This window comes from Pelodiscus sinensis, chromosome 4, assembly GCF_049634645.1.
Source record: "Pelodiscus sinensis isolate JC-2024 chromosome 4, ASM4963464v1, whole genome shotgun sequence".
NCBI classification, from domain to species: domain Eukaryota; kingdom Metazoa; phylum Chordata; order Testudines; family Trionychidae; genus Pelodiscus; species Pelodiscus sinensis.
In genome coordinates this window covers 22,051,823-22,076,525 of record NC_134714.1, presented here as the reverse complement: position 1 = coordinate 22,076,525, position 24,703 = coordinate 22,051,823, and the positions used below count along the sequence as shown (strand labels likewise).

General features: G+C 40.8%; 1 protein-coding gene across 7 annotated transcripts in view; it reads left to right on the top strand.

Moving 5' to 3' along the window:
* TECPR2 (tectonin beta-propeller repeat containing 2) overlaps nt 1-18,953 on the top strand; it is an 87,756-nt gene extending 68,803 nt beyond the window's left edge. For 3 of the 7 annotated variants that reach the window (XM_075926539.1, XM_075926537.1, XM_075926538.1), the window contains exons 18-21: nt 13,112-13,141; nt 15,143-15,284; nt 16,264-16,413; nt 16,727-18,953. In XM_075926539.1, the coding sequence (XP_075782654.1) occupies nt 13,112-13,141; nt 15,143-15,284; nt 16,264-16,413; nt 16,727-16,884 (480 nt within the window). In that variant the 3' untranslated portion in view covers nt 16,885-18,953. Of the gene's footprint in view, nt 1-13,111; nt 13,142-15,142; nt 15,285-16,263; nt 16,414-16,726 lie in introns of those variants that run through there. The other 4 variants (XM_075926541.1, XM_075926540.1, XR_012903291.1 and 1 more) reach the window with 3 other exon arrangements.
* Nucleotides 18,954-24,703: the final 5,750 nt, after the last annotated feature.

Below are 24,703 nucleotides of genomic sequence, written 5' to 3'. Positions count from 1 at the left end.
CCAGAACAATCACCGGACACCTCACCCACAGACCAGTCCTCTTCCTCTCTGGACAAGGCAGTGCTACCTGGGGATACCTCACCTACAGATGACCTGAAACGATTGTTTAAAAGGGTGGCAGCCAGTCAAGATGTTCAATTGTCTGAGGTAAAACAGAAGCAGCGCTGTCTCCTTAAGAACCTCCAACCCTCCCAGTGGGCAAAAATTGCATGGCCCATTGATGAGGTCATTATGGAAGTGGCTGACAAGATATGGCAGACCCCAGCCTCTATCCCACCCACTAACAAATGGGGTGGCAAAAAGTATTTTGTCCCTTCCAAGGGCTTGGACTTTCTTTTTTCCCCACCCACAACCAAACTCCTTGGTAGTTGATGCAGACCAGCAGAGAGCGAGGGTGCCACAGTACAAGAACACCACGGCCCACAAAGAGAGTAAGTGCATTGACCTCTTTGGTAGAAAAGTCTGTTCTTCACTTACCTTGCAACTGCACATTGCAAACGATTTGGCTTTCCTAGCAAACCACTACTTCGATAATTATTCGAAACTTATTGGTGTCATGGAACATTTACCTTATAATAAAAGATCAGTTCTAAAGTCAAGTGTTCAAGAGGGTTATACAGTGGTGCAAACTGCTTTACAAATGGCTCTTGATGTGGTGGATACAGCAGCACGCTCCACTGTAACCTCAGTCGTAATGTGGAGAGCATCCTGATTACAGTCGGCTGCTGTCCCAAAGGACCTACAATCCAAAGTAGAAGGCCTCTCCTTCAACAAACAAGTTGTTTGCGGAAAACACTGATAAGGTCGTACGAACAGGCAAGGACTCTAGAACGACTCTGCGTACACTGGGCATGTGTGTGCTCCCCTATAGTTGAAAATGGTATACACCATACCAAAAGCACTGAGATACTTACTCAAGCACATACTTGAGATACCAACAAAGGGGATCCGATCAATCCTGGACCAGACAGCGCCCTCAAAGAAAGCACCCACAAAATAACTGTACCGCTGCTCAGCAAAACAATAGACAGCAGGTTTGAGGCCCTGATTGGGGGTATGCTAGACCTCCCCCTCATATGGCTGCACAAGACCAGGTTCCTATCTTCCAACATTGTTTGAAACCATTTTACCGCCACTGTGCCTCAATTACAACCAACTGCTGGGTTCTAGAAATGGTTACATCTGATTATACCATCTCATTTACATCCCTTCCGCCAACCTCCTCACCATCCCCATCCCTTTTCAGGGACCCTTCTTACAAGGACCCTATTGAAGAAAGAGGTGCATCGCCTCCTCTCCATTGGAGTAGTAGAGAGGGTACAGGACGAGTTCAGGGGCAAGGGCTTCTATTCTCACTACTCTCTCACCCAGAAGCATACAGGTGATTGGAGGCCCATTCACGATCTTTGAAGACTCAATTGATACCTTTGCAAACAGTGGTTTAAAATGGTTACCCTGGCATCCATCATCCAAGCTCTGAATGAGGGGGACTGGTTCACAGGTATCTCCGTGAGGATAAGCCATACGCCTACGGAACTGGTGCATCCATAATAAGGTGAAACTGGTGGCATCATACCTACCTGGCATCACCAATGTCACAGCAGATGCGTTGAGCAGACATTTTGTACAATATCACGAGTGTGAGCTACATCACTGGGATCTTCATCCTATATTCTGTCATTGGAGATTTCCCCAAATAGACCTTTTTGCCTCTTGAGAATGCCAAATGCCCTCAGTACAGCTCCTGGGTCGGAGCAGGACCAGGATCATTGGGGACACCTTTTTCCTAGACTGTAAAGGCATCTACTTTACGCATTTCTTTCAAACCTGCTAATTCCAAGAGTCCTTGAGAAGATTAACAAGGACGGGGTGTAAACAAGGCCGTCAGAGTGCGCCAACAACACAGCCGATGGCCCTCTAGTCCGTTCTCTTGAGTATGCACCCCGAGCTGGATTCGTCGGTCAGCAGAGTAGGGGGGTTCGGGCCCGCCCCCTCTCCGAACCCCGGCCCAGGGCCCTGAAGGCAGGGACCCACGGTCCCTCCCTAGCGGATGGGGGAAGTGCCCCAAAACACACCCGCTCACGGGCTCCACGACCCTGCCCTGGGCCGCTTCCTACTCCACCAGTCCTTAAGGCTCGCCCCTGCCGCGTTATCCGGCCTCACCTCTCCCTTCTCCTTCCTCCCGGCCGCTCCATTCTCCTCCTCCCCCCTCGCAGTGCCGGCCCCAGGTTTAAATCCCCCGCCGGCTCCGCTCCCTCTGTCCGTCACTTCCTCCGCGATGCCCCAGAGCCTCCCTTCCCCCGTGACCTCATCAGCCCGTGCCTCTCTGGCCCCTCCCTCCTGGGCCTTGTCTATCGGCGCCCTTTGCCTCCCAGCGCTCCCCACGCTGGGTCCTGGCGCGTCTGCGCAGCCCGTCGTGCTGTGGCCGTATGTGCTCCCCACCCTCCGGTGTGTCCCCCCGGCGTCCTGAGTGCGGGGCGGGAGCGCCCCGTCACACGGGGCGATAGTAATACTCAGAGCCCCATTCTGGGCCTGTCAAACGTGGTTTCCCTAGTGGATGTCTCCTCATCCACCCTATCACCTCCCTGAACACAATGATCTATTGATTCAGAAACGGGGCACTATGGTGCATCCCCAGCCTCCTGTTCTGTGCCTGACAACCTGGTTCCTCATTGGTTCGAGGAATCCAACATGAGATGTTCAGACCATGTGAAGGAGGTCTTGATACTCAGCAGGAAACACACCACACATTCTACTTGCCTAAAGAAATGGTGCACATTTGTCTCATAGTGCACAGGTAGACAACTTGAACCATATTCAGTCCCATCGCACCAAATTTTAGATTACATTCTTTCCTTAAAACAATCTGGGCTAGCTGTAGCCTCTCTGAGTGCAGTTGGCAGTGATCACCGCTTTCCATCACACAATAGGCAGTTTCTCAGTGTTTTCACATCCCACTACAAAGAGATTCATCAAGGGTTTGTGAAATCTTAACCCACCTCATAGGACACCACCACCGATCTGGAACCTAGAAATGGTCCTAGACACTCTCAACACCTGACTAAGGATATATCAGTAGCCTTGGCAGTATTATCAGCAGCTATCAAACGGTGACTCTGAGACCCACCTGCCCTCTATTCTAGAGTACTGCTACAAGTCACCAACAGTGGGGCACCCATGGGGATATCACTCGAAGAAGAAGAGGGAATTACTCACCTTGTGCAATAACAATTCTTCAAGATGTGTGTCCCCGTGGGTGCTCCACTTCCTGCCTTTCCTCCCCGCTTCAGTGTCTCTGTTCTTTAATTTATATCTTTCAGATACTCGGGCAGATATGAGGAACTGGCGGGAGCCGGATCATGCACATGAACACAAGGGTGTGAATGGCACAAGGTGCCTACCATGCATGCGCAGTCCGACCGACTACTCCTAGGGAAAACGCCAATCTGTGGCGCCATCCTGGTCCATGATTAGGGGTCCTGAGAACAAATAGTAAATCTACATACTTTTGTCTGGTCTTCCAACTTGATTTTATTACCAGCACAAAACTTAGAATTCTAACAGCTAAACTGGGTAATGTAATTTTTTGCACATATGTTAAAAATCTGTGACCAGTTCACATTTCATGTTGTATCATAATCAATCCTTAAAACTGCCTAAAGAGAAACATAACCGTTTGCCCCTCTGTTTATAGTAAAGTGGCAAAATTTGCAGATGATACAAATTGCTCAAGATAGATCAAATCTAGAACAGCTTCCCCTCTGTAGCTTTCTCAATCTTCTGAAATAAAAAATTGTCACCAATGTAGTCCAAGAACTTATTGGATAATCTGTCCTCTGCTGTGTTAGTTTCCTGACATATGTCTGGATAGTTGAAGTCCCCCATCACCACCAAATCTTGCACTTTGTATAATTGTTAATTGTTTAAAAAAAGCCTCATCCACCTCTTCTGCCTGGGCAGGTGGTCTGTGATAGACCCCTACCATGACATCACCTTTGTTTTTTACCCTTTTAACCTAACCCAGAGACACTCAACAAGTCTGTCTATGTCCTTCTCTACCTCAGTCCAAGTATATATATTCTTAATAAATTAAGGCAACGCCTCCTCCCTTTTTCCCCCACCTATCCTTCCTGAGCAAGCTGTACCCTTCTGTTCCAGTATTCCAATAGTGTGTCATTCCCACCAAGTCTCTCTGATACCAAAGTATTTACAGTGGGGCACAAAAACACATTAATCTCAAAAGCAAATTTTTCATTTGCAATATGAATAAATTATTTTGCATCACTGTCCCAGAGATGTCCCGTGGAGGCAATACATTCTAGTAACTCGTCTCTGACTAATATATAGACTGGTCTGGAGGAGCTGGTGCCTGTTGTCCTAAACCAGATGGGACTTATTAAAGTGATGAAGAGGAAAGGATTTTCCTAGAGAACTGCCTTTTAGTCAGGAAGGAGGGTTAGGAAAACAATGACTTGACAAAGCTTCACATGAGTGTTTTAGTGTATGTTACAGATAAATGAAACTGGACAAATACAGCATATTATTCAGCTGATTTTAGAAAATATTATTTCAAATAAGTGCTTTGTTTTGTAGAAACTATCTTTATAGTTGAAGCATTTTAATTTGCAGGCAATCATTCGTATTCACGTGCACACACATATACAATCACACTTTTAGCACTCGTAATAAAAACTATTTAAAGTCTTTGTTTCAGACTGATTCCACTGCCCAATGAGACACAATTTTCCTTTTCCTAGATTTCAAGAAAGCGAGTGTTAAGAATTCTAGGCTTCTAGTCTTTTTTGTTTTAAGATACTGCTACTATCCTATGGTTCAGGAAGTATATGTGCAGCTTGTTGTGTGTTTGACTACTGTTATCGGTACCAAAAATGTTTTTACCACACCCTAAAGACTCTGGAACTAGATTTCTGTACTGTATGATGTTGGTCTTCTGTGTGTTCCTTTTAAAAACATCTTAAATTGGTATTTTCACTTTCTTCTTTTTAGGACCTGAACATCTGCATTTCCTGATTTCTTTGTGGTTGGTCTTCACCTTAAGCTATCTACCTTTTACATTTCTCTGTTAAACAATGAAAATAAGCTAATTGGTTTCACTTTTTTGTTTGTGGTCTCTTAATGCTTGTGGCAGACACTCCAGAGAAATGCTTGCTAATTTGTTTCCAGTGAAAATTAATTAGTCTTGGAAACTTTTTGTTGTTGTTGTTGTAGTTGATATTAAGTTCAGTAAAAACCTCAGTTTTCAAAGCTTGTATTTCAGGCCAGAAGTGATCTGGTGCTGTATACAAAAAAGGTGTTGATAATCATCAGTGTTAGAAATATTAGCTGTATGCAAAGTGAGATTCAAAGCACTACAGAGATATAAGGCATTTGTTCCTAATCTGGGAGTCTAAGATACCAAAAATTTGGGGGGAATATTTTGTGCTTTTAAAAAAATATCTAGCTTTGCTGTGTCTGTATAAATGACTTCTTACGGTTACTTGTATTTAATTTGGGAAGAGTGAAATGCTGCAGTATTGACTTGTAAAATTAGCAAGGTTCAGTTTGCCATCTCCATCTACTGAGAGTAGCATTTACAGCACAAACATCTTAAGAGTCCTCAAATAACATGAATTAATACTTTTTAAATTCTGCTTTGATAATGACCATTATCAGACAGCATAGAACAGAGCTGAAGAGTGCTTGCTTCTCTGAGAAATCTCCTTCTTTCTTTTTTTTTTTAATTGTATCCTTTGGTATATATGGTTGTGACTATTTTCTTCCACTATTTGATCTGGGGAAGTGGGTCTGGCCCACGAAAGCTCATCATCTAATAAACCATCTTGGTAGTCTTTAAAGTGCTACATTGTCCTGCATTTTGCTTCTTTCTTCAATGAGGCATCTTGTACTTTCCATAACTATGGAGGTGATCTTATTGGGGTCTGAAGTTTAAATGCTGAGGACTGAGGTCCATATATGAAGTAGTCTGTGTATTACAATGTTCCTATTTTCAAGTGCAGTTATTGTAAATGTAGGTGGAAATCTGGTATTTGAGCATGCAGAGAGATTCTTAGGTATTTAATACCCAATTGTGCATGCATCTGTAGTAACTGTACCACTGTAGTTCTGCATGCAAAATATGCATGTGTACGCATGCCAAAGTACTAATTTTTGGAAAATGGATCCTTCATAGTGAAGTGCAAAAGCTAAATAAAACTACTTCATATCCAAATAATACTTCTTTTGCTACCATATATCTGCATTTAATATTGTTACTTCGTTAGAGCTTTAAAGAGACCTAGAAGTGGAGGGATTCAAATAGAATACCTGCAAAATGTTTTAAAACTCTCTCAAACATTTTTAGTAAGTTTTTTGTAAAATATTGATCAATACAAAATACATAATGAGATGTGGCGGAATGAGAACTCAGTAATTAGTCCAGTAGTATGGATGTGTGTTTTGGGGCAGTTTTTAAGAGCACCTAAGTTGGTCTTAATGACATTTTGTAAGGAAAGAGTTTGAGAAATATATTGTACTGAATAATCTTCGAAAAGAACTTCTGGATTAGTTGAGCAGAAAGACTGCAGTTTTTGTTTTGGGGGTTCTTTAAATAAACTTCATAGCAGAATTGGGGGGGCAGGGAATGAAAAGACATGGGGCATGGGTGCGCATGGATTGTAGAGCAAACAGTAGTCTTCCTGGCGGGAGCCCTGTGGTTTTGCTCGTTTTTCAGATTAGCCGTGTGCTTCTTTGGGGATTTCCACAAGAAAATACATTTTTAAGTGGTATGCAGTGTTCCCTGTAAGCTGAGTGCCACCCAGGAGAGATTCAGGTGCCATCCAGCTGATTGGCAAAGTGCCCACATCTGACCACAGCCAGCAGCATGTGTTTGGTGGTGCCCATCTGCATATGTCTTGGTGAGCATAACAAAATTTATTCCACACAGATAGAAAATCTTAGAGGGACACATTGGTGGTATGTGTGTCAGTGTTGCAAATAAAGGCTGTCAAATCTTAGAAATGATTGGAGTAAGGGTGGGTGTTGGAGAGTCCATCCCACACTCACCATCTGGTAGTGGCTTCTGTAGTGCTTCTAGTTCTTTCTTGAACCCTGTTAAAGTTCTGGTCTTTACAACCTTCTCTGGCAAGGAGTTCCATGGTTTGACTGTGCACTGCATGAAGAAGAACTTCCTTTTGTTTGTTTTAAACTTGCTACCTAATTTCTTCTAGTGACCCATCGTTCTTTGGTTCTTAATTATAAACTGGGGCATGACCATCTTGTGTATGGTTAATTGGGTTTGGGCTGACTACACCCTTTTTTTTTTGTCTCTTATGTTACACCTTAAAATATTTGAGAGGAAAAATGTTTTGGAGCTTGATGTTTGAAATAGGTATAGGAGAGGTCAAGAAGATTGTCCCATCCTCCTTCCAAGATGTTTAATGTAATATGGAGTTCTTAAAGCTTAAATTCTAAAGCATTTCTGAGTCAGAAGTGTGGGATGGAAGGAAGATTCATACTGTTGTCAGACTGGCTACATGTATTATGACATTTGTGGTTCTTTATACAAAATATTTGAGACCAAATAATGCAACTTAGCCAAATGCATTGTTTAAAGCTAAAACAATATAGTATGAAAAGGAGATATACATTAGGGATGTAAAAACGACCTAAAACAGTTAACTGGTTGAATGTTTTGTTTAACTGGTTAACCATATGGGTGGGGGAGCTACTCTGGCCATCTGTGTCCACAGTGGCTGTGGGCGGGGTGTAGCTGGCCAGGCTGGTTAACCAGTTAACCTCTGACGTCCCTAATATACATACCGTCCTTCCACGAAGCAATTCTTATCTCTCAGCATCTTCACCTTACAAAGATGGTGTATTCAAAGATACTCCCCCAAAGTCACTTGTTCTTCAAGTGCTTGCTCATGTCCATTCCACAGTAAGTGGGAGGACACTTATTATTGACATACTCACTAGCAGACTTCTAGGTAATAGAACCTAGAACAGTACTTGGACTTCTGGGTAACAGAAATGGCCCCAAAAGACCAATTTACTGGTAATGCTCTATTTTGTAGGACATCTGTGTCTGATTTAAACTCTACAAAAAGATGAGAACTTTCTTCTGCTTTGACCATTGATAGGAAAAAGGAATCAATCAATTTAAGTCTTTTTCTTGACACAGGCTTTGAATTTTCAGGCTTCTTTGTCTAATTCTACAGGTGTTTTTTGCTTAAACTACTAAGCTTGTGACAAACATTTCTGTTTTATCTATTTTAGTTATTGTCATTCTTTGACGTCTTTTCACAGCTGATGTTTGGAAGGTTACATATTTCAATTTTAACTTATTTATATTTATAAAATGCTTGATCGGCACTGATTTTTTTCAAGCACTTAGATGTTAGCAGAACAGAAACTTGCTTTCAAAAAATGATTTTGTTGACCGAGAACACAATATTCATGATTTATGAATGCACTGGTTTCCTTGTTGAAAACCATGCAGTCTGTTTTAGTCAATGTCTGAGGTGATTGTGAAGACCTCAGACTCAATAGATGAAGACATTCTGATGGTGTGGTTAAGGCAGTAGATTAGGAGTCAGGAGAATCTGGCTTTTGGTCCTCATAGCTCAAAAATAGACTTCCTTTGCATCTTGAGAAATAGATTAAATTCTCTCTGCCTCAGTAGCCCCCATCAGTAAAATGAAGGCAATACTCCCCTACCTGACAGAAGTAACAAGGCTAAATTCATTAGTGTTTGTGAAGGACAGTCTACAGTAATGAGTACCCCTATAAAAGCCTGTAAGGTTTTGGTATGTCAGCTCTTGGTCAGGAATATTGGGAGACTTGTATGCTACTCTTTAAAAGTACCAAACCATTCTATAGTTACAAATATGACCTCTTTTACAATCAGTAAGTGTGTATAAATCCCATTAATGGAAACTGAGTAAACGTTAGGGAGAATTGTCTCTGATAAATAGATTTAGTGTAAAATTGCAACGTTTTTGCTCTTTGCAATTTATACTGATTTATATACCTCCAGTAACATTTTTTTCTTAGTAGTAATAGGAAAAGAACACCATCCAGTCTTGTACCACTGTCTAGTTACCATTCTTATCTGGGATCCCAGAAATCCATTTACCATAGAAAAATGTGAAATTTGCATTTTTACAGAGAATCTTTAGTTTTTAGATATTGTGAAAAAAAATATAAACCTATTGTGGCAGGGTCAGTCCTGCTCCTGGGCTCCTGGCCCCTGTTCAGCCCACTGTCCCACAGTTTAGGAGCCACAGTACAAGAGACACTTGCCTTGTTTTGGCATTTGGCCCTCTGTTCCACAGCAAAACAATGGAGCAATGGGGCTAATGCCCCGGGTTAGTCCGGGCTGAGTGGGCAGTCCTCCTCTGGCTGCTTGGGAAAAGGGAGTCCTCAAACACTCCCTGCCCACACTCCTCACTTCCCCCTGCTGCTTTTAGCGGGGTTGATGCTGTTCTGCTTTGCTCCTCTGGTCTCCTTATCAGTTGTTTGTCTTTGTCTTTCTCCACCTCCACACTCCAAACTCCTTCTTAACTCTCCCTCCCTTCGCCCCCAGGGAGGATTTTTAAAGAGGTCTCGTGGCAGCCTGAATCCACTGCACCTGGTCTCAGGGGCGGATATAGGGTGGGGCGGCCGTCCCGGGCCCCGCGCTTCAGAAAGCCCCGCGCATGTGCTGTGGCACCGCTGTGCATGCGCATGGCGTCACTGCGCATGCGCCGTGGCAAAGGGGGGGCCCCCACGGAATTATGCTGCCCGGGGCCCCGCAAAACGGTCATCTGCCCCTGCCTGGTCCTTAATTGATTTGCAGCTGCCCTGTCTCAGCTGCCCCTAATTAGCTAGGACTGTTGCTGTTCCTTTTGTAAGAGCTGCCTCTCTCCCCTGCTACCAATATTGCCTAATTGACAATCTATAAAACCAGGGAGCAGAGGTTGGCTGGGGGAGGGGCCTGCAACTGTAGGGCCTATTTCCGTTCTTGTATCCACTCACGTATCCATACAGAGTTCCAGTGGGAGGTGTCTGCTGGCTCACTCGAGAGCTTCGAGGAGCAGTGGGTGCTGTCCGGGGTTCTTTTCTCAGTATCCCCATCTGGTTCCCTCGCTTTAGCCCTTTGAGCCTTACACCCATCCCCATTTTCTCATTATTTGTCCCACGTAAACAGTTGGTTTTCTGGGCTCTGTGGACCCTCCCCATAGGCTGGGGGGAGATGTTAGCCCGCCGACCTCCCAGACACCAAATAGTCCCCTTCTACTAACCCTTTTAGCCTGCTCTGCTACACTATACAGTAGAACTTCAATTATCTGATCTTATTGCAGCTGGAGCTGGATTGAATAATCAGAAATTTGGGTTATCAGAAATGGCAAGGCTTGGGAGGTTGGCTTAAAAATGATAAATATATCAATAAAACACTAGAAAAGAATGGAGGCAGAAAAAGATTGATTAACAATAGAAAGAGAAACACAATATTGGAAAAGGTGAACAGTTGGAAGAGAAGGGGAGGGAAAGAAATGAAGAAAGGGGTTTTTTCCTTCCCTATCCCCCAATTAATTTAATTAAATTTAATTAAATTAATTTTCCTCCCATACTCACAAAGTTATAGGGTATTATTTGTATTTCAATACTACCTACTGTTTGCAAAAAAGATTAGGATCCCATTGTGCAGTACACTACACAAACATGAGTCTATGTCAAAGAGCTTATACCCTAAAGAGATAGAACAGGCAAAAGGATGCACCATAAAGTCAGTGGTGATTGATAAGTATCATGTTAGTGATGTGATTTTTATGTTTTTGTCAGATTTTTTTTGTTGCACTGAAAAAACGTGGAAATCTTAATAAGATATGCTAGAAAGTTTATATCTTCATTATAGTTGCATAAATGATTCTCTTAAAGTCCATGGTAAGGAATTAGTCAGGAGTTGAGTGGTGTAATTAACTTTGTGGAAAGCCCAGTTATATAACATATATTTGAAGTCTGTAATAGGAGGTACGAAAGATTAAAATCATATGAGAGGAGATGCACATCTCTCCTAATGCATACTTAAGCACTCAGATATCCACCAGAGATGAAGTAGATAAAATGAGCTGTTAGGGTTCGATTTAGATTACTAATAAGCTGTTGAATAATCCAGATTCACTCAGCATTATTTTTAGTCAAACCTAGAACAGCATAACATGAAAAGAAGCCATATTTTACTCTCTTCAGGAAGCAATTTTCAGTGTAATACTACACATTGTAGGGCTGCTTCAAAAGTAGGAGTTCAAATCTAATTGTATTTATACAGGAGTTGTTTACCATTAATGAAACATTAGCCAAGACTTAGGCACCCATTCTTCTTGCCAGTTTCTTATCTTGTTTTGAACATAGATTTCCAAAACCCAGCAAAACTGGAGATACACTGAATTGCCATAGGTTGGTACAGAGGCATGTTGGTCAAGCATCAACAAAATAATCTGTCTTCTTTCTTAGAACACTCTGCGGATTACACTTATCATATCTGACAAGCTTCAACACAATATACATTTTCCCTGAGAGATTCTACAGGTGCACAGACCAGAGGTTGAGTTCCATTACTAGTATATTGACATGATAGCAAGACTACCTGGGAGAATGGCTCACAGTTGAGCATAAGTATAAAGTATACAAAACCATCAAGATAGTCCTGTCTAAAACAGATGACTGGATAAGAGGGTGTGTTTATTTTCTTCTCTGCATAGAATAAAGAGCATTTAAAAGCATATACGGCATGTACATGTGAAAAATGTCATGGTATGTGCTGAGGGAGGGCCAAGAATGCTTATACCTTTCAGGGATGGACTTAGTTTAACCTGTTCTTAAAAATCTCTAGTGATCGGGATTCCACAACCTTCCAAGGAACCATATTCCAGAGCTTATATTCCCTTTATGGTTAGTGTTTTCCTATTATCTGACCTTTCTAAGTCACCCTTGCTTCAGATAAAGCCCATTACTACTTATCTGTCCTTCAGTGGGTATTAAGAACAATTGATCTTTATAACAACAATCTTGAAATATCCCCCTCAGTCATCTTTTCTCAAAACTAAATATGCCAAGTATTTTAATCTTTTTTTATAAGTCAATTTTCTAAACCTTTTATCATTTTTGTTGCTCTTCTCTGGACTTTCTCAGATTTGTCCACATCTTTCTTAAGCCATGGTGCCAAGAACTGGACACAGTATTCTACCTGAAACCTCACCGGTGCTGAGTAGAGTGGAACAATTCTCTGTCTCGTACATCTTATACTCTGTTCTCCAGAATATTAGGCTTTTTTTTGCAACTATCATGTTTACTCGTATTTAATTTGTTACCAATTATAACCCCCAGATTATTTTCAGTGTCCTGCCAGTTATTCCCCATTAGATGGTTGTACATTTGATTTTTTTCAAAATAACTGCCTGCTGTGTAGACGCAGACTAAGTTATTTTGAATTAACGCTAGTTAGATATTGCTGTATAGGTGTACCCTTCTTTGTTAAGATTATTTTGAATTCTAAAACAAAAGACAGGACTATGCAGCACTTTAAAGACTAACAAGATGGTTTATTAGATGATGAGCTTTCGTGGTACAGACCCACTTCCTCAGATCAAATTGTGGAACTGAGGAAGTGGGTCTGGCCCACGAAAGCTCATCATCTAATAAACCATCTTGTTAGTCTTTAAACTGCTGCATAGTCCTGTCTTTTGTTTCAGCAAGATCAGACTAACACGGCTACATCTCTATTTGAATTCTACACTGACATCCAAAATACTTACAGCTGCTGTCATTCACAAATTTTATAAACACACTGTCTCCACTCTATTATCCAAGTCATTAATGAAAATATTGACTAGTATTGGATCCAGGAGAGACCCCTGCAGAATCTCAAATAATACATCTTTCCATTTTGACAGAGAACCATTGATATATACTCTGAGTGTGGTTTTTCAACCCGTTGTGCACCCACTTCATGTTAATATAACCTCAATCATATTTGCCTCATTTAATGATGAGGATGTCACATAGGACAGTGACAAAAGGTTTACTAAAATCAAGTTATATCTCATGTACATTTTCTTCCCCCATTCATTAGATCAGTAACCCTGCCAAAGAAGGAAATAAGGTTGGTGTATGATTTGTTCTTGATAAATCCTTGTTGGCTATTACTTATTGCCCTGTTAGACTCTAGGTGCTTATTCATTGATTGTAAGTATGTGGTAGTAAATACTTCATTTTCTTGTAAAATGTTGACTTTTTGAAGCTGTATCTGTCATGTTCAGTGAAGCGCTCCTAAAGCTCATATAAAGGGAAGCATGTTTTTACTCATACGCAATTTTTAAGTGATATTAGCATTTGCTAAGTTTCCTGATTCTTACCTTGCTACAAAACATCCTCTGGCATGAGATGCAACGAACACTTGGTTTTGAAGAGCAGATAAGTTTTAGGGATGTAGTAGTCAGCTAACGGATAAGCCTAGGCTTTTTGGTAAATCTAGTCAACTATTCAAATTTCTAACCCCTCTTGCTGCCTATGTATTAGGGGCAGCTAGGGTGGGGAAGCAGGAGCCAGTTCCCCTGAATACTGGCTCTCCATGCTGCAACCTCTGTCCACGGTGAGCCTGCTGCCGTGAAGCAGCCTCCATCCGTGGCGGTGCCATGCTGGCTGCAGACAGAGGCTGCTTCGTGGTTGCAGCCCCTATCCCCGGGGGATCCCAGTCCCCTGCAGACAGGGGCTGCTTCCTCCGCCTTCCCTCCTCCCCCCCCCCAGCAGTCTCTGTCCACGGGGAGCAAGGACACCCCACCCAATGGACAGGTGTTGCTGCCTCTGTATCAGAGGCAACAGCGCAGGGTGGCAAGCAGCTGAACTGCAAGGGGAGTAGGTTTTTTAACTGGCTCTCCTTGCAGACTGGCTCTCTAGATAGAGAGGCAGCAGCACCAGGTGGCAGGGAGTTCCCTGGGAATGGGGCCGGATTGCACTGGCTGCCGACCCGGCCCTGGGGACTATAGAATAATCAACTAACCGCTGAGAATTCATGCAATTAGTTGACTGTTGAATTAACTGATAGCTAACTTCCCTAATAAGTTACCCTTTGCTCACTTAAAGCTCCCCAGAGTTCCTAGGAGTCCTCACCGAGTAAGAACTTGATGCCTGGGAATAGAGTGAGAGGACTGTTTCGCTGGGCTCACAGTAAACTAGGATTTTAGCTCTTCTAGTGAAAATGTGGATGATCCAGAGCTAAGATAAATCTGCATCTATGTCTGCAAGCGAGCAGTGTGATTCCTCTACTTATGTATGCATACTTATGCTATCTCAAGTATAAATAGCCATGTACCCATGGTAGCATTGTAGTGATAGCAGATGCCAAGTACAGACTGCCTGAAGCTGGTGAATTTATACTTGGCATGGCTTCTTCCTGCCCTATACTGCTATTTATACTTGTTCTACCTCAATGAAAGTTAGTGTGAGTATGTACTGAATCACACGCCTCGCTCACGCTGTAGACCTAACTAGACTGCCTCAGTAATGGGGAGGGTGGGAGTGGTGGAGGCAAGTCACCCAATGGTCTCAAGTGAGAGATGGTTGGACTTTTTAAAATATCCAATATGTTTGTTTTTTGTCAGTACAGGTTGAAATTTAAGTGTGCTGGCTGAATTTGAGAAGGCAGTAAGAAAATAATGAGCAGCCTGCACAGGAAGGCTTCTGCTAAATTTACAAATAATTTTTAATTTCGCTGTATCCCAATTGCAGTGCTGACTGTTCATATGAACATTGGAACAATGAAGTTTAGGTTTTCAATTACTGAATTTTTATGTTGCAAATTAAAATATGCATTTCTAAAATTGATAAAATAGTTTGCTTTTGGAAGCAAAGTAGCATCAATTTATGTAGGCTCAGATTTTTTCCCCAACATTAAGATGTTAAGATAGGCAAAACATTACATTTTATGGTAATTATGCAGTGTGGTCTGTGTTTGGAAAACTTCCAAGGTTTGTGAGTTTGGCTTTTTTGGTCTCAAGTCATTGACATGTTTTACTGCTCCTGTAGCAGACACCTGGAAGAGAATAAATTGTCTTGTTTTAAATGTTGCACTGGCTGATACTTTAAGTACTGTTTTTGTTTCTAGCCAGTGGGATTAAACTTGGTCAGTGTTCATTCAAGTCCAAATGATCAGATGCTATGGGCAATTGATAGCAAATGGAATGTCCACGTACGAATAGGAATTACAGAAGAAATGCCGGTAGGCACAGACTGGGAGCATGTACCAGGTAAAAATAACGATAGTATGCTTATGTGCTTCCTTCCACACATTCAGGTCCTGTTTAATTCCACACTTTAATTCTGTTTGTGTTTGTTAGTGACCTCTTCTGTTGCCAAACTTGCTACATTGTTGTGATTAACAAGATTGATTTGGTTACCTGATAATCTTAATGATTTGAGTACGTGTGTCCTAAATAGGGTCTCACTTTCGCTAAACATTGTAAGTGCCCCTTGATGAGGGATTTCAGCTTCTGGAAGTGTTTTCATTTGAACAGGCAGCATTGCACCTTTTCCAACTTGCTGCAGTGAGTGGTGCTGGTAATGCACTCTTTTTTCTGGATTGATAATAAAGCAATATTTAGCAAGATGCCTGAGACTGCTGTGTGGCTAGAAGTTCTATCTTTGAATGTGATACAAAATTACGGTCCTGCCCGCAGTGATTATTATAAACTTAATCTCCTTTTTCAAGTCTGCTTCTATGAATCCCCTTATCCTGGACAAATTCCATCTGCCTGCCAAAACCTTAGTTAAATGCAGTATTTTCCTGACCGCCTATCCTAAATGGCTGAGTAGTGCTGACTGCATTTTGGTTATGGAGGGGAGTCCGATTTTGTGCAGGGAAAGCAGAAAATTATATACATCCACACAGTTAGTCTTCACAATGCCTTGAGCACAGTTTGGCTAAAGAGAGTTAAATAAATTCAAGATTATTCTCATTTCCATCATACTGAGATCATTGTCCTGTCCATTTTAACTTGAGACCAAATTCTGCTCACACTTGAGTAACCATCTTAAAGTGAAAGGAATGGTCAAGGAAGAAATGTGGAAAATTTGACAGCCTTTTATGCTAGAAAATTCTCCCATGGGATATATACAGAATTACATAAAATACCTTACTCTCACTTGATTCACTTCTTAAATTGCATGTAACATAATCTTATATAAGAAAGCATTTAGTTATTTCCTTCATTGTGTGTTTCTGTTTAGGGTTGCAGGCATGTCATCTGGCTATAAGTACAAGAACTGTTTGGGCCCGCTGTCCAAATGGAGATGTAGCCCGTCGGTATGGCATTACTGACAAGAACCCAGCAGGAGACTACTGGAAGAAAATTCCAGGCAGTGTGTCTTGTTTAACAGGCAAGTCAGTTCTGCATGATGATTTGAAAACTTCACTGACCGATCTTATGATAGCTGCTGTGTATTCTGCCTGATGATGCTCAGATCAATTACTAATAAAGATAAATATGCTAAATGCTGCTATTTCCTTATCTGACCATGACACTTTCATTAATTTAGGTTCTTATAATTCCCTTCTCCCTTTCCTCTTCCCCCCAAAAAACCTTCCCTGGATTCAGTTAGAAAAATCCTAATGAAATATAAGTTGCATTTTGAGTGTTTGCAACTGTAACATACTGCTTTAATTAAAATCTGGATAATTTTTTCTTGGCAGTGACACCTCTAGATGAACTGTGGGCGATTGGTTCTTCAGGATATCTTCTTCAGCGTCTCACAAAGACATTCAGTCACTCTCATAGCTTGCAAAAAAATAGTGACACTTCTGTTTTGCTTCACCCTGATGATTTTGAAGATGAATGGGAAGTGATATGAAGGCACTCAAGCACATGAAGCAGTGGAATAACGAGAGAGTAATGCTCAGATTTCCTGTAGCATGCATAGAGAATGTTGGTGTTTAAAGCCAATTATATTTCAGATGCAATATTAGCACTTTTTTACTAAAAAACTGACCTGTCAAATAACCCTCAAATTGTGTATTCACATTTGTTCCAGTATATCTTGGGAGACAGTTAAGTGTGGCACACAGAAATTGTTAAATTGTATTATCCTAGCAGCTCATTTGGAAATATGACTGTAAGTTAAGCAATGAAAGTAAATATTTTACAACAGCATGCACACTAATATATATGTACTTCTTTTGAGAGAGATTTCTGTTGCATTAAATATTTCTCCACAGCCGAAACTTTAAATGTTTCTCAATTTCTTTTTGTACTCGAAACTCCACATAGAGAGATGTCATCAGTCATACAAATTTAAAATGATTCCAATATGGATTTAAAACATATTGTACAGCACTAATGTCAAAATGAGCATTGTTTGGACCATTTTTTTGTTCAAAAATTCCAATGCTTCACTAATTGTCCTTCTCTGGGCACTTGGGTTCAGTACCTGGTTTCATTCACAGATGAGAAGTTTGAAATTATCCTAACTCAAGTGGACATTTGTCCACCCCACGTAATATCAGGAAACTTTGCTTCATGAGGCCCAGAACTAGAATAGCAGCAAAGTGGTAGGTCAGGTTTCTGGTAGGTTGGCAGGATTGTGAGAGGCAGCTTTCTTGGTATTTGCTGCACTGTATTTGTGCCTGTAGCCAGTGCTTTATGGCAAGTTTTTTTTTTTTTTTTTAAGTACCAGTTTAAAAATATGGCAATTAATAGAGCTATATGTAGTTCTGTCTCCCATAAAATGTGATATTGTGGGGAGGTGCTTAACAATATTGCAATTTTTAGCTACATTAGCTAAATTCTGAAGTGTCTTAACAAATGTTGCAGCAGAGGTGTTTAATGAGCTGGGCAATGTGCTGAATAAATTTAATCAGTGCTGTTTATTTTTCTTTATATTCTAAATGTTCTCTAAAGGATACCTCATTTTTACGCACTAGAATTGTAAAAGAAAAGAACTTGAGTTCACTGAAGGAAGTGGAAGAATTTTTTTCTTTGTGTACATTTTAAACTCATACATCATCAGAATGTTTAAACAACTGCTAACCAATGCTGTAAATGAGCCAGCTTCAGAAGGAGACGAGGAGAAAAAGTGGAAAGAAAATTCAGTATTGAGAACCTGGGAGTCAATGCATAAAAACGAGACATGTTTCTGTTTAACCTCTGCTATCTTTCAAAGTAGTTCTTGCACATTCAGTGCTTGGTTGGAATAGACGCAATTTAAGGTTTGAATGTAAATCTGATTTAAAAAAAAGAACTAATTTGGTTCACTTTTTTTAAAATAGAGCATGTGCGCTATTTGTCTTGGTTCTCAGTCTGATTTTTAAATCTCGGATGATCTGAGTGTGTGTCATGTTTTGATTCCCTTTGATGGCTGATATATTTTGAATTCTATCTCATCTGTATATGGGGACTGCCATGGAATTTCTTTTTTAGTCTGTCTGGCACTGGCACTGTAATGGATGCAGCTTTTGAAGTTACCCAGTTTGATTTACACAAGCATGGCAGGGTTTTTTGAGAACCTCATGGCAAATGAAAATTTAGTTTAAAAAAGTATCTTTTGGCAGCTCCCAAGTCATCCAGTTCAGAGAAGGGACAAGACATTTTCTCCACTCCTTTGAAGGAACAGATGTCAGATACAATGGTGTTATTTAATACTGATACTTTTTATTACTCTTTTTAAAAGTCATCTTGGTAATGGCTCATGCTTGCTAGTTGTTTGTATACTGCATAATACTGTACTTTGTTCATTAATATTAATTGGTGTTAAAAGCCTTTCTAAATTGATGGGATGTTATTGTGTAATTTGCTTAATCCTGAGCCCAGGTAATAATTTGAAACACTTAACCTCCTTACTTTTCTTTATTTCAGAGCTCTTGATTTTGTTTTATTTTTTTGTTGTGCTTTGAGACAAGTGCAATAAACTAGACTTTTTCCAAACTATAATAGTCAGAGCCTCAATTATTATGACTGATAAATAGAAAAGGGAGTTTGTTCATCCTGGGAATGCTTCTTGATGCTGGAGAAACATACTTATGAAACGTTACCTGGCAATGGGCCACACATTATGATTCGGGGCTGGGTACATTAAAGAACACAATTTCTATTTTCAAAGCATCATGTGCATGCATCAAAGCACACTGAGCACTATACAACATAAGACGGTCCCCGTGTAAGAAATATTATTACCTTATTGTTAACAGCTCAACTCCAACTTCAACCTAGGGCTCATATGGCTGTCAACACAGCAGCGTTATTTTGGATTAACTACTTTATTCCAAAATAACATAGTCCGCATCTACACAGCAAGCAGTTATTTTGACAATGTCAAAATAATGTTTGACTCGAGGACTTCTTATTCCAACTCCTGTAACTCTCATTTTATGAGTAAGGGAAGTGGGAGGAAGAGTGCTCTAACTCTGACTTCCTGCTGTGTAGACAGCACCAAAAGCCGAAATAAGCTATTTTAACTTAAGCTACGCAATTGACGTAGCTCAAGTTGTGCAGCTTATTTCAGCATTAGCCTTGCAGTGTAGACGTGCCCTGTGTGTTAGTCCTTAGTCATAGTCATGGAGTTTTAAGGTCAGAAAGGATTACTAGATCATCTGTCTGACCTCCAGTACATCACAGGACAGCACCGGCACAATGAACCCAAAAACCAAAATGTGTCAGCCCACAGAAGACTATTATGTGCTACAGGGAGACATGAGGATGGAGAGAAGTGTACTTTCAAACCCCATAAATCATGGTACTCGTTATGGCACAGAGGTTGATTCACACAGGATGTCATAGCAAGGATTAATAAATTACTATCAGAGCCAGAGCTTCTGATTCCTAGGTTCTAACCACAAGACTATCCTGGCCCTCTTGTCGCATGTTAGTATCTTCGGTGAGAATCAGTATAGCTTTTGTCCTGAAAACTCAGCTTCTGCTGAATTTTGCAGCAAAATTGTATCTCTTGATTCTCACCTCATTCCATTGCTATGATACAGGAGTAATTGTTATGTCACAGTTTGCTCTGGTTCTTGGCACCCGAGCTGTAACGTAGATTACCCTTCTTGGCAGATGAAAATAGTTCTGTTTTTATATTTATTACACTGAGAACTGAACAGGAGAAAATAGATTGCATTAAGGAGAAACATTGTTGGAAGCAGACTGTTAACTGTCAAAAGCTTTGAGGCAAATTGTATAATAGATGAATTATGTACGTATGTTTTTGTACAAATTCTCTTTTTGCTAAGGAAATAAGTCAAACTTTTAATTAGATGTTTATTTTTCATTTTCTAAAAATTATTTATGCAAATATTAAAAGCTGCAGCTCCCCTATAGCCCTTTTTTTTGTTCTTGTAAATTGTGTCAAGGGTGTAAACACTTGCAATTGCCAACAAACCTCCACTCTTATGGAACTCCTCTCACTCTCACCTGGCCAACCTCATCACACTCCCTCTCTTTGCACCAGGCCCAACAGGAAGAAGAATCCTGAAGGCTAGAAGACTGGAGGAAAATTGCTGTATTCTCACTTTTTTTTAAATCTTCTGATCACAGCCATGGCCACAAAACATTTTAAAATCTGACTTGCTCCTATTTATGCTAGCTGCTCGGTCATGGCTCACTAATTTTGTTATTTAACCAATGCATTTTCCCAAAGTAGATGTTTCCAAATATGTCCCAGGCTCTTTAGGCTATAACCAGCCACTTAAATCATCCTGAAACCAATAAGCTGCCCATGCATACACTGAAGTTCAAGAGTATTTTTCTTCCAGTGTGAAGCACTGCTGAAAAGGTGGGCCACTACAGATCGCCCCTTCTTGAGTTTCTGGATTGATTTAAGGAGCACACCATTAAAAAATGCTTTATACAAATCCACCTCTGAGTTACAGGCCTTCAATTTTTCGTTTTTCTGTTTTCTCCACTAGCATCTCTACTAGTTTCAAAAGGTAACTAAATGTGGAATAGTCTTCAAACCGGCGTGTTTTAGTGGGGTCTTACAGCAGACACTTCTTGGCACTATGCTATTTAAAGGTTTTATTAATGACTGGGAGAAGAAAAATCATTATTGATCAAGTTTGCAAGCATCAAACTGTGCAAGTGGCATAATAAAGAGGACAAGTCACTGACACAGAGAGATCTGAGCTGCTTGGTAATCAGCACAAGCAAACTATGCATTTTAGTAATAGAGATGTAGCTGTATTAGTCTGGTCTGGCTGAAACAAAAGACAGGACTATGCAGCACTTTAAAGACTAACAAGATGGTTTATTAGGTGATGAGCTTTTGTGGGCCAGGTCCACTTCCTCAGATCAAAGTGTGGAAATGGGTCTGGCCCACAAAAGCTCATCACCTAATAAACCATCTTGTTAGTCTTTGAAGTGCTGCATAGTCCTGTCTTTTGTTTCATGCATTTTAGTATGGCTGAATTTGAATGTGTACCGTTAGGAACAAAGAATGCAGGCCACGTTTGTGGGAAAGGGTACTCTATCCTGGGAACCAGTGACTCTGAAGATGAGTTGGATGGTGGTGTGGATGCTCAACTCAAAAATGAGCACCCAGTGTCACTGACCAAAGGGCCTGGCATTTACTTAAGAGCAGGGAGATTATTATGACTCCATATTTGACACTAGGTGTGACATCTGCTAGAATACTGCATCCAGTTCTGGTATGCACAGTTCAAGGAGGATCAGCTGAGAAATTGGAGCTGATTCAGAGAAGAGCAGTAATGATTAAAGGGTTTGAAAATCTGATTAATAGCCAGTTGCAGAGTGGTGATAATAGGGTTACCATTGGTACAGTTTACCAGGGGCCGTGATGCATTCTCCATCACTTAAATTTCTAAATCAAGATGGGATGCCTGTATATAGGAGAGGATCTAGTTCAGCACCAAGTCATCAGCTCAGTGCAGGAACTGCTGCATGAAATTCTATGGTTTGTGTTAGATAGGAGGTCAATTAATCATGGTCCCTTCTGGCTGTAAGGGCTATTAAGAGATCTGCAACAAACCTTGCATCAGCCATATTCTATTCTGTGCTAGTTAAGAAGTGGGGCCTGCAGGAGAAATAAAGATCACATTTTTCCCAGAGACACTGTCTCAATTCTACCTTGTAATATAAGGACTTTTTCTTTAAATTTTACATACGGCCTTCAAACACCCTTTTCTGTTCTTAGTCTGTTTCCTTGCTATCATCTATTGATTTTTGTTGTGTAGTTTTTTCACTAGATATAGGGAATTATATGTAAGAAACCTTATGCAAGATTTCCATGTTGCATATACTTTAAAAGTAATAGAGATGTAGCCTTGTTAGTCTGGTCTTGTTGGAAACAAAAGACAGGACTATGCAGCACTTTAAAGACTAACAGGATGGTTTATTAGGTGATGAGCTTTCGTGGGCCAGAGGAAATGGGTCTGGCCCATGAAAGATCATCATCTAATAAACTATCCTGTTAGTCTTTAAAGTGCTGCATAGTCCTGTCTTTTGTTTCATACTTAAAAAGCAAAGCTACTTTCTAGTGAAATATCTAAGATGGTGGTCTGTGGTTTCTAAATGTCAAGTCTGCTTCTGCATCTCGTTTGACTAAAACAGAAATTGCAATTTGTGCACTTGTTTGTATGAAATCTCCCTTTCAGAGAACATGCCCCTAAGTTTGTGCATCACTTACATGTCAACTTCATACCCACAATTATTAAATAGTTTTAACTTTGCTGCAAACAGCTGCATGACCTATACATAGAAATAAACCAGCAAAGACCGGTCAATAAATGTTTCACTTATTATAGTTTGCTTGCATTGAAAGTCTAATTCTCTTGGGTTTATGGAAAGCATGATAAATTGTCAGGGCAACACTTTACAATAAGAGGATAAGTGGTGTTAATTCATTTTGTAATTATAATACTAAAATGCAAATCTCAACAGATATGATTAAGCATGTCACAAGTACAGGTGTAGGAGATCTATTGCACTTTAACACTAATTAACTGAATGATTGTTTCAAATGTTATCAGCATGCAGAATGCATCTTAAAAAAAAAAAAAAGAAGAGACTTGTCTTTGGCTGACCTAAGGATTGTGCAGAGAAATCAGAGCCAAATCCTGTTGCTCTACAGAGCTCACTTCTTTTGCACACTAGGCTTTGTTCTGTTGAAAGATACCCATGAGCCCACCTCACAGGCACATGCAAAATAGCTTGATTACATGGTGCCGATGTAAAGCACTCTGGAGGGAGGTGACTGCTCTGAATGTAACGGTTCCATCTGACTGACACCCAACAAATGATCATCCAAGAAAAGCTGCTGCTACTGTGCGCCAGCCTTCTTCCTTTCCCGGATTGTATTCCTCTCTCCTCCCACTCACCTTGCTTCTCATAACTGCGCTTATAGTCAGCTTATAAATGGGTCAATTGTTTTCACCATTTTTTCTCTCTTGAAAATGATCATGTTACGTGACTACATCACCTCGCTCTAACTGTTCAAAAGCTATTAGAGTGGCAGGAAGGGTTTAGCGGTGCCACTAGCAAAAATGGATCGGTGGAGCCAATAAAATGTTATGAAATAAAAACATGGCACCTCAAAGTCGTTATAATTCAATGTGGACAACCCTGTATTATCTCTGTCCTACTATATTTGTTTCGATACCATGAATTATTATACATTTCAAATGATTATCCAGTAATGGAATGTTTGCAAACAGCTATATTGTTTGGGGGGGGGGGGGCATAAAATGTTAATAGATTGAAAAGGGGTCCATGTGCTCAAAAAGGTTGGGAACCACTGTTCTAGGCAAAGCTTTTTTTGGCCTTGGATTCCATCTTCACATTAATGGTTTCTGACACTTTCTTGGGTTATATTCTTAGCATGGTGATTGCAACAAACAGCCCAATTAGAAAGCTCAGAATCAAAGTTTAATGTGGACTTTTAAAGTAGCAGCATACAACTGGACAAATACAGCCCTGGAAATTGTGGGCTTATTTGACCCTTAAAGGTGAGATCCTGCTCCCATGTACTTTGATTGTAAAACTCAGATTACTGTAGGTCCTGGGTATGTCTTTGTAAATCAAAAGCTGAGCCTCATGCCTTCGTAGTGTGGCGTGTTAAGGGATAAAGTAGATCAACAATAGGCTGTGGTGGTGGGAGGAAGAGTACCTCCAGAGCACAGATTGTGAAGGCCATGGGAAAGGACACTTTCCTTGGCAGGACCCATCAAGAAGAAGAATAGAGATGGGGTGCCTTCTCTCTTGGGTCCATGAAGTTTGATGTGCAGAGAGCACCCAGAGCCATAAGTGGGGGTGAACTAGACTCTCTGAACTGTAGGCACTATGTCCCCTTCTCCACCAGATGACGCATCTGATTTTCAAAGAGAAATTCAACATTTGCACCAGAGAATGGTAAAGAAGAAAGACCCTTCCAATGCGCTGTATGGTTCTACTTAATCTTCTCACTGATCGAAAATTCATTCCTGAAAGCCATTATCCAGGCCCTGAGACAAGTGGCTGGTCTGGAAACTGAAACTGGCAGCCATTAGTGTCTAAGAATTTTTTCAGGGGATGAGAGGAAGAGTTTGAAGCATAGGCGTGCTCCAAAAGGGGGTGGGGGGGAGGGAAGAAAGAGACTAGTATAAAGTCGATGATGATCTGCTGCTGAATCTATCTGGTCACACTAGATCAGTTATCCAGAGGCAACTATGGCTGAATCCCTCACCGTT